The sequence below is a fragment of the Thermothielavioides terrestris genome, chromosome 2 (assembly GCF_000226115.1).
Source record: "Thermothielavioides terrestris NRRL 8126 chromosome 2, complete sequence".
NCBI classification, from domain to species: Eukaryota; Fungi; Ascomycota; class Sordariomycetes; order Sordariales; family Chaetomiaceae; genus Thermothielavioides; species Thermothielavioides terrestris.
This window is the reverse complement of record NC_016458.1, coordinates 8,144,291-8,154,225: the sequence shown is the minus strand read 5'-3', so window position 1 is coordinate 8,154,225 and position 9,935 is coordinate 8,144,291. Positions and strand designations below refer to the sequence as shown.

Sequence of the window (9,935 nt, the reverse complement as noted above, 5' to 3'; positions counted from 1 at the left end):
CTCTAACTAGGATTACTATAAAGACTTAGGGCCTTGGCCTAGCCTAGGCTAGGGAAATCTATACCAAGTGTATACACAGTGCTATAGCCTACAGTGCCTCCACTGCTCACACTCCTACCCCCCCCTAGGGCTAGCCCTAGGGCATTGCTAGGAGCCTAGCCAAGGCCTAGAACCGTAGCCTCCGAGTGGTCACTAGGGCCTACTAGGCTACGCCCACCTATACCCTCGAGACCGAAGCCTAGGTTCCCCCTCTAGACCTATACCTTAATAAAAGGCTAGTAGACTTCGAAAGACGAATTCGACGACCGGTCCTCCTAGGGGGCCAAATGTCAGAGAGACAGATTGTTATAGTGCCAGAGGAGAGGGCTAGCACTGGAGGACAGGTTCGAAGGTATGCACCAGAGGTGCAAGGTAGGTCGATTGGGAGGTTTTAGAAGGTTCGGAGGTTCAGGAGGATGGTTCGGAACAGGGAGGCTAATCGCAAGGATATAAGGTCTTCGGACCCTAGTACTAGTGTGCTTCGTTACAGAGATGGCGTAGCGTAGGTAGTGACTATAGCACATGCAAAAATAGATTGAACAAGCAGAGGCTGCGAGTTCAACTCGCAAAAAGATCTATTCACAATAGGTTCTATCTCGCAAAGCCGGGAGGCATTGCATTACTATATAGATAAAGAACTGCAGTACGTATCTTCGGCTTTGTTCAGCTTACCCGAATGCTCTAACGTAGTTGCGAACGCTTAGAGCTAGATCCGAGTATCCTATCGGGATTAAATTAGCTATATTCGGTTAAGTTATAAGAGTATAACGTTTAGATCCAGAGTCTGACGTTTAGATCTAGAGTGTGACGTTTGGATATGAACGTTTGGATCCAATGACGTTCGGATCTAACGGCTTGACTCGGATCTAACGGCTTAAACTCGGATCTCTAACAGCTTAGACCCATTTATCTAGATTTGCTCTTAGCTGCTATCAAACGTTAAGGTCGATAGCCTTTGACAGTTGTTATCAGTTATCAACAGCTGTTGTTAGCTATCTACAACTGCCAAAGTATAAGTTATAGTACTGCAGTAGTTATATTGTTAATTATTATTATTATTATTTCCTACCCCAATATGCCCTGAGCTAGGGCTCGCTAGTCCTTCTACCGCTTAAATATAGGAAAACCGTGCCTAAGGGCTAGATGAAAAACCTATATCCGACCTCTAGAATCAAAGAAAAACAAAATAAACGAGTCTAAGTCCCAATACTACAAAGAAAAGGAAAAAGAGTAGCTAGGCCGAGTAGGCTCAGTAGCCCAGGGCTAGCCTAGGCTAGGCTCCTAGGCAAGGTCTAGCCTTGCGGCTAGCCTATACTCTGGAAGCTGGCCTGACTGTAGTAGCTAGTTAACTACCCCCCTTGCAAGCTTGCGAGTCTAGGCTCCTCCACTACGCAGTACGTAATAGAGGTCTAGGCGGGTCCGTATAGCCTAGGGTGCCTAGGGTCTGGGCCTTGGGAGGTACCTGCACTAGACCACTAAGTGCTCAACCGTTTCTACACCTTTACCGTAGGCGTAGAGGGGGGTATTAACGTCTAGGACCTAGGCCTTAAAAAGGAAGCCCCAAAGGCCTATAGCCCCTACCCTAGCCTAGGTTAGTAGAGAGCTCTAGGCCTTAGTTAGGCCTTAATGCTAGGCTAAGGCCCTGTTGGTAAAGAGGTAATTAGGGGGGTCCTAGTCGGCTAGCCTCCCAAGCTTCCTACCCTGCACCTGAACCCTTTGCTTCCACTGCTCCTCCTAGGCCTCTCTAAGCGTCTGCCTAGCAGGCCTACAACTAGCCCACTGCAGCGCCGCTAGTGCTTGCTTTTCTACTGTTGTAGGCTTTTGTAGCCCTTGCACCCTTTGGGGCCCCCTCTAGCCTCTAGGCTTTCTAAACCTCTTTGTCACACGCAACTGTGGCAAGGGCACCTATGACCGCACCGCGGTTAGGGGTGACGAGCGTTCCCTTTAAAAAGGGAACCTCGCTTGCAACCCTTTTATAGAGACTAGACTACATCAATATACTTTTGTAATATATACTAGTGTTTAGGAGTGCCGCCTTATTAGTTGACGAGACTAAGAGGTATTGATCTTTTTTACCCTTTTACGTTTACCGCTAGATAGTTATTAAGGGCTATCTATATATAACAAGTGGTGTCTACTAACGATTTGGACCTATTTGCTTTTTATCGAAAGGAGCTAAGTTCGACTTAGAAGATATTATAAGTTACACCTAGCAAGTTGTATAGAGCGGCGCCTAAGGTAGATAACGCTCCTTTATAAGGGAGTAAGCTTTAGGAAACATATTATATAACGAACTAGTTTGCTTCGTTAACACCGTTAACCTAGCCCTAGATACCCTCAAGGCGTTAGGAACTAGACGAAGTTAAGCTTTATAAATATAAACGTCTATAGGGACGCCTAGTAGATACTTAAGTTTATTAAGGACTTTGAAGTCACCTACGACATTCAGTGGGTTACCGACATTAGCTTGTAAGACCTTAAGTACCTAGAAGCTATAGCATCCCTCGAGATAGTATTGGAAGGAGACGACTATATATAACGCTACGCCTAAGAACTATACGTCTTAGAGTATCCTCCCTCTTAGATATTTAACAACTATATTCTATATATCTATCTTATTATTATTTCCTACCCCGATATACCCTTAGCCAAGGCTCGCCAGTCCTTCTACCGCTTATATATAGGAAAACCGTGCCCTAAGGGCCGGATGAAAAACCTGTATCCGACCTTTAGAATCAAGGAAAAACAAAACAAACGAACGAGTCTAACTCCCAATGCTATAAAGAAAAGGGAAAAAAGAGTGGCTAGGCTAAGCAGGCCCAGTAGCCTAGGGCTAGCCTAGGCTAGGCTCCTAGGCAAGGTCTAGCCTTGCGGCTAGCCTATACTCTAGAAGCTAGCCTAACTATAGAAGCCAGTTAACCACCCCCCTTGCAAGCCTGCGGGCCCGGGCTCCTCTACCACATAGCACGTAGTAGAGGTCTAGGCGGGTCCGTATAGCCTAGGGTGCCCAGGGTCTAGGCCTCGGGGGGTGCCTGCACTAGACCACCAAGTGCTCCACCGTTTCTACACCTTTACCACAAGCGTAGAGGGGGGTATTGACGTCTAGGACCTAGGCCTTGAAAAGGAAGCCCCGAAGGCCTATAGCCCCCACCTTGGCCTAGGTTAACAGAGAGCTCTGGGCCTTGGTTAGGCCTTGATGCTAGGCTAAGGCCCTATTGGTAAAGAGGAAGTTAGGGGGGTCCTAGTTAGCTAGCCTCCTAGGCTTCCTACTCTACACCTAAACCCTTTGCTTCTACCGCTCCTCCTAAGCCTCTATAAACGCCTGCCTAGTAGGCCTACAGCTAGCCCACTACAGCGCCGCTAGTACTTGCTTTTCTACTATTATAGGCTCCTATAGCCCCTATACCCTCTAGGGCCCTCTTCGGCCTCTAGGCTTCCTAAACCTCTTATAGAGCCTAAGGCAAGCCCCGTTTATAATGTCGATAGGCCTTTGGCCCCCTAGGAGGACTGGTCGTCGAATCCGCCTCTCGAAGTCTACTAGCCTTTTATTAAGGTATAGGTCTAGAGGGGGAACCCAGGCTTCGGTCTCGAGGGCGTAGATAGGCGTAGCCTAGTAGGCCCTAGTGACTACCTAGAGGCTACGGTTCTAGGCCTTGGCCAGGCTCCTAGCAATACCCTAGGGCTAGCCCTAGGGGGGGGTAGGAGTATAGGCAGTAGAGGCACCGTAGGCTATAGCACTGCGTATGCACTTAGTATAGATTTCCCTAGCCTAGGCTAGGCTAGGGCCCTAAGTCTTTGCAGTTATCCTAGTTAGAGCATACTCCTAGGTCCGCAGCTTGCCCTCTATATATACCTATCTTATATCTATTAAATATAAAGTTTAGGTAGTAGTTAGTAAACACTTTATCCTAGACCCTAGGATCGAAGACGTTGTCTTAGAGACTGAGGACTTAACCTAAGAGACGCTAAAGACCTTAGTACTAAAGAGTTAGGGACTATAAGAGACCTTAAAACCTCGGAGGACTAACGATTAGCAATTAGGACTAGCTATATCGCTAGAAATATTGGTAAGGACTAGATATAATCTAATTAAGAACTAGCTATTAACTCTATTAAGCTTAACCTTCTAGGAGCAACTAAAGCTTTAGAATATATCGACTATTCCTTAACAAGGATATAAAACCTATATTACTAGTAGCTACAATCTTAGTAGACGCTATTAAGAGCTACTAAGAGGATTATAGGATTCGCTACTTTAGAACTAATAGCCTAAAGAGGAAAACTTATTATCTCTAATAGCTTAGTTGATTAGCGTTTTCGACTAAGTTCCCTAGCTACTACTATAGACGCTAAGCTAGCTATCTCGGTATTTATCTAAACTTCTTAGACTAGATATAGTCATCTATAACTTTAGAATAGAATATATAGGTAGTTTAGTCGATTCTAGTATCTCCTCGCTATTCTGAGAGATGCTAAGCCTACTATATAGATAGTAGCCGCTCTAAGAGAGACCCTTTAGATAGATAGCTAGACCTACTAGACAAGGAACAACCGTTATAGATATCTAAGCTATATTCACTACGTAGGATCTCCTTACCTAGATAGCTAGAATAATAGAGAACCTAAATATTATAATCGAAAGGGCGAATAGAGCTATAGCCAAAGGAGACTGTTAGGCCAAAACCGACAACGGAAGCGTTATATCTTTGTAGGCACCTATACCTACGTTAAAATAGAAGATTTAGGACACTAGTCTCTTTTAGCTAGATATAGAAAACGACTCTAAAGAACCTTAGGACCTATAGTACAACAAGTAGTAGCTGTACTATAGGGACGTTAACCTTTGGGTTTAGCGAGTAGACTAGGTTATTAGGTACTACCTAGTAAGAGAAGAGACCCTATATATAGAGATGTAGACCCTACTCTAAGGTTTAGCGCTACAATAGTATAAGCAGTAGCTCTCCGCTATAGAGAAGGTAGTATTGACTATATCTATAAAAGTATAGACTAAACGTTTAAAAAAAGAGTTTAGTATTAAGAAATATAAAGTAGAGAAATAGTTAAACGAAAACTAGTATATTATAAAGGACAACTATAAAGATAAACTAGTTAGGAAATTCGCTATAAAATACTTTAAATATATATATATCTAGGGAAATACTACTAAAGAGCAACGTTTAATATATTTATATAATAGCCTTTATTCTAAACTTCGTTAGCTTTGCCCTAAATTAGATATAACAATGGAGATAAACGTATTCTTTAATATCGTTAATACTAAAGTATATATTGTTAAAGATAAGCTTCGATAGAACGTTGCTAAAGGCTATATTATTAGCTATAGCTATATCGCTAACAATATAGATATAGAGTACAACGAAGATAAATAAGGAGACGGCTAGGAGGATAGTAGAGCCTTCTAGATAGGAAAAGGCAGAAGAGGATATTGCGACTATTGGAGGAGAGATAGAGATAGACCCTAGTAGATTAGAAGCAATTGGTATAGAGATGGCGACTAAGTATAGCTATTCGGTAATCGAAATTTCTATAGCGCAACTAGACGAGGAAGAGGATATCGACTGTTCAACGATCGTAGAGGAGGACTTAGACTATTTAATAGCCTAAGAAGAGGCGACAATAGCAACTAGGGCAAACGACCTCAACGGCTCTAACGGATTTGTATATACGTATATAAGAAGCAGTTCGAAGATAGCACGTTTATATACTATAGCGAGATTATAGTAATAGGAGACGACGAGGATGCTAATCTTTATTGTAAAATGCTAGAAAAGGTTAAGTACGTTCTTGTCGACGAATATAATACTAAAGCTAAGGATAAAGAATCGGAAGACGAGGAGGCTAATAGTTTTTACTATATATATTATATATCTTGCTAGCCTAGACTAATTTAGAATAAACCGCTACAATAGCTTCTATAGATTTAGCAATGTACCGCTTATAGTAGAGTCTTTATAATACGTTATAAGCTTTTCGAGTATATAGTAGACGATAGCGATAAAGACAAGTATAAACCTATATAGCCTTAAACGGACCGCTAGTATAATCTCAGTAACAACGAAGATAACCTTGAAGGTAAGGCAGTAAACTTTACACTAACTAAAGGACAGATCGTAGAAGTATAGCTATATATACTACTACTAAAAGCGTTAGATAAGCAAGCTATATACCTTATAATCAACATTAGTGTAAATCTAAGCGAACTAGATACCGAGGTTTGCTTCGATATAGGCAGCAATACCAACCTTATCGACAAGGAGTTTATCTCTAAGTGGGCTAAACACTTATATTAGATTAATATAAAGCTGTACTTTGTTAAGGGCATTAGAGCCTATACCGAAGTTAAGAAGTAGGTCGAGTTCGACTTCTATATCTGAGGAATGGTCTATAGCACTAACGTAGAAGGTTACTTCACTATGATAGTCGACGTTATCGAAGGTTTAGGAGCAAAACTGTTGATTAGAACTGACTTTATACTCTGCAATAGAGTAAAGATTGACCTTAATACATTAACCTGTTACTTCTAGTTAGTCTACAATATAAAGGTGAGAATGCGTATAGAGCGAAGAAGGATAATACAAAAGGTGAAAGCTGTAAACACTATAATAGTCGCACCTATAATAGAACACCTGATTAAGACTACGTTCGAGCCTATAGACGCCGATAACTACAATGTAGACAACTAGAAATACGAGCTCTACTTCGCTTTATACGTTAAAGGCGTACTAGACGCTATTGTAGATACGAAGAGCGTATACTAGGCCGTTGTAAGGAACAATACCGCTTGTCTAATCACTATTATTAAAGGATAGCGTATTAGACACCTCCTTTAGTATAGCCTAGAGGAGGATATCTAGGCAATGGTATAGAACCTTATATAGTAGACCTAGGACGACGTTACAGAAGATAAATATATATAGATGACGACGACTAAGCAATAGGAGCTAAGTGGTAAGGAACTAGTGACGAAGACGCTAATAAAGAATAAGTATAAGCCATCTACTAAGTAGGAATTCTATATACTATCCTATAGCATTGAGAAACTAGACGACATCCTATATATTAAGTTAGTAGTAGAGGTAAGTATCTATAGTAGGGACAAACGGTATATAGAAGAAATGAAGGTACTACTAGACAAGTATAACGTCTTCTATGACTATAGCATTGTCCTTATACTAGAGGAGCAGAAGATGAAAATCCTATTTGTCGATAGATAGTAGAACTAGCTTAAACCTATTCGGATCTACCTGCTAAGCACTAAGGACTAAGCGATTGTCAACGAAGAATATAATAAACTGTATATATAAGAGAAAATAGACTTTATAGATTAGCCGACTCCTGTCGCTTGCCTAGTTTTTATAGTCTACTATATAGTTGCTAGAAAGACGAAAGGCAGAGCCGTTGTAGACCTCTAGCCTCTAAATATATTAGTGGTACCAGATATATACCTATTGCCTAACTAAGATGATATTATAAATATAATAATAAGCAATATAGTCTTTATAGTATTCGACGCTTCTAGATTTTTCTTCTAGCTTCTAGTCGCAAAAGAATACTATGACCGTATAGTGGTTATTAGTCCTAGAGGTTTAGAACGTTTAAACGTCGTACTAATAAGGTTTAAAAACTCGCTAGCTTTTGTATAGCGCTTTATAGATTGTCTATTCCGTAAGTACAAGCACTTTGTACACACCTATATCGATAACATTATTATCGCTAGTAAAGATATAGAGGAGTACCTCAAGTATATTGAGACGGTTCTCGATATTTTAGACAAGGTATACGTTTACATTTCTATAGAAAAACCCTTTGTAGCCTACCCGTCAGTAAGACTCCTTGGTTATATAGTCAATGGCGAAGGAGTAGCTAAGATAGACGATAGAATCGCTATATTTAAGAAGCTTAAGTTCCCTAATACCTTAGAAGCCTTAGAGCAGTACCTAGGTATAGCTAGATGGCTACGCAAAGGCATCCTATAGTATATAGTAAAGGCATAGCTTTTATAGGACTGTAAAACCAAGCTCTTTACCTAAGGGAGAGTAAGCAGGAACCTTCTTATTACTAAGTCGAAGAACACTAGGAAAGCATTTACCTTAAACGCTAAATTCGAGCCTACGCCAGTGGAACTAGAGTCCTTTAAGCTATTGTAGGAATATCTGTATAAGCAGTACTTCTGTCGCGTGCTAGTGTACACGTGACTCTATCTGCTAGGCTCCTTGCGCTTAGGGGGCATATGTCAGCTCTGCCTATATATATATATAGACCTCAGCGCTCCTTCCACCTAGCTTAAGAGGAGCACCTCTCTCAATATATATGCCTCTGCATCCTATATAGCCCTACTTCGCTACTCTTCTTAGTTATAAGCCCGGTTCGTATACAACACTTATAATAGTGGTGTAGCCTAGTTGGGGCTATCCTTCTTCTTTTCTCTAACAACCATTTCTAGTTTTCTCGATCGTCAACAACTGCTATAAGTTTATATTACCCCTATCGTTTAGTCTAAACAACGTAGTACACCTTAGTTTACTTTAAGATAATACTCGAAACTAAGAAAATCGTTACCGTTGCTATTATAGCGCTTCTAACCCTCAATAGCCCTAAGGACTAGCCAAGATAGATCTCTGCTATTCGCTAAGAGGCTAACAACTTGTATATCTAGCATATTATTGACCTAGACACCGAGCTTGCTACTGAAGCTAAGATGCTTGGCCTTCCTATATAGCCTACCTAGGGTATAGCTCGTTAGGCGGTCTAGGACCACTATCTTTAGGCGTAGTATACTACATTGTAAGCCTAGAAGGTAGCTAATCCTACTACCTATAGCGAGGAACTTTAGTCAACTAATCCTACTAAGGAGGAGATCCGCTATAAATTCCTTAAGCTATATAAGGCGTTTTTAAAGTCCGTTATCGATATTGTAGTATTCTATACTATTAACAAACTCTATAAAATGATTAATATATCTATTAGCGACTACTACGTATATACCGTATACGACATTATAGAGGCTGAGAACATCACTGGTATATATAGGTTTATATAGACGCTATATAAGATTATTGTACCCTCCAATAGCGCTACTTTTATTACGCTTATTGAGGAGTATACAACTGTCTTTGCTAGAGGTAGCTAGAGTAGCGTTGAACCTAGGACCTAGATTCTTATATATATATTGGTCCTCTACTGTGTAAAGGCGGCCAACATTGCTATAGTCATCGACGCAATAGCTATTACTATATTCCTTAAGACTATATAAAGACGTTTAGATCTAGAGTAGGCGACTTATATATTAAAGGATATTAGTGTAACTAAGAAGCTTAGCGGCAAAGGACCAACCTTTCTCGACTTAGCTCTCTTATTTAAAGCGATCTTCTAGGCTAAAGCGGTAGTCTATCCGAAGCCTAGAGCCTACCCTATACTTCTAGGAGCGTAGAACGGTCAGAAGGGTAGTTAGAAGCGTAAGAAGAACTGCAACTACCTATATAAGCCAAAGACTTTTCGCTACTAGTAGTTTCCCTTAGAATATTAGCAACTTCGGTACACTTTAATAGAGGAATCCCTAAATAGTGTAACGCTCCTAAACAATATAGTAAATATAGTACGCCAACGATTCGCTAAAGAGTGCTAGAACAACCTTCGAGTAGAGCTCTAGAAGCTTGGTTAGAAGATCTAGAACACATTGTCAAATGCTAAGACTACTAGTCCTAATAGTGGCGTAGGTCCTTTATTTTTGGGAGTGCTCTAGGTATACGCTATTATCGATCTAACGATTATAAATAAGCTTAAAGGAGTATATAGTATATTCGTATCTCTTAAGTTTAGCCTATACCTGCTTAGCAAATGTATTCTATTTAATAACTGTAGAGCGGTTAATCTCG

The 9,935-nt window shown here is 40.7% G+C and overlaps 2 protein-coding genes across 2 annotated transcripts; both read left to right on the top strand.

Moving 5' to 3' along the window:
• Positions 1-242: 242 nt before the first annotated feature.
• Positions 243-434, top strand: THITE_33521 (uncharacterized protein; the record flags this gene model as incomplete). Its single annotated transcript, XM_003653360.1, has 1 exon — positions 243-434. A coding segment is annotated over one exon (192 nt), but the record flags the coding sequence as incomplete, so codon positions are not given.
• Positions 435-7,742: 7,308 nt separating this feature from the next.
• On the top strand, positions 7,743-8,036 carry THITE_2046527 (uncharacterized protein; the record flags this gene model as incomplete). Its single annotated transcript, XM_003653359.1, has 1 exon — positions 7,743-8,036. A coding segment is annotated over one exon (294 nt), but the record flags the coding sequence as incomplete, so codon positions are not given.
• Positions 8,037-9,935: the final 1,899 nt, after the last annotated feature.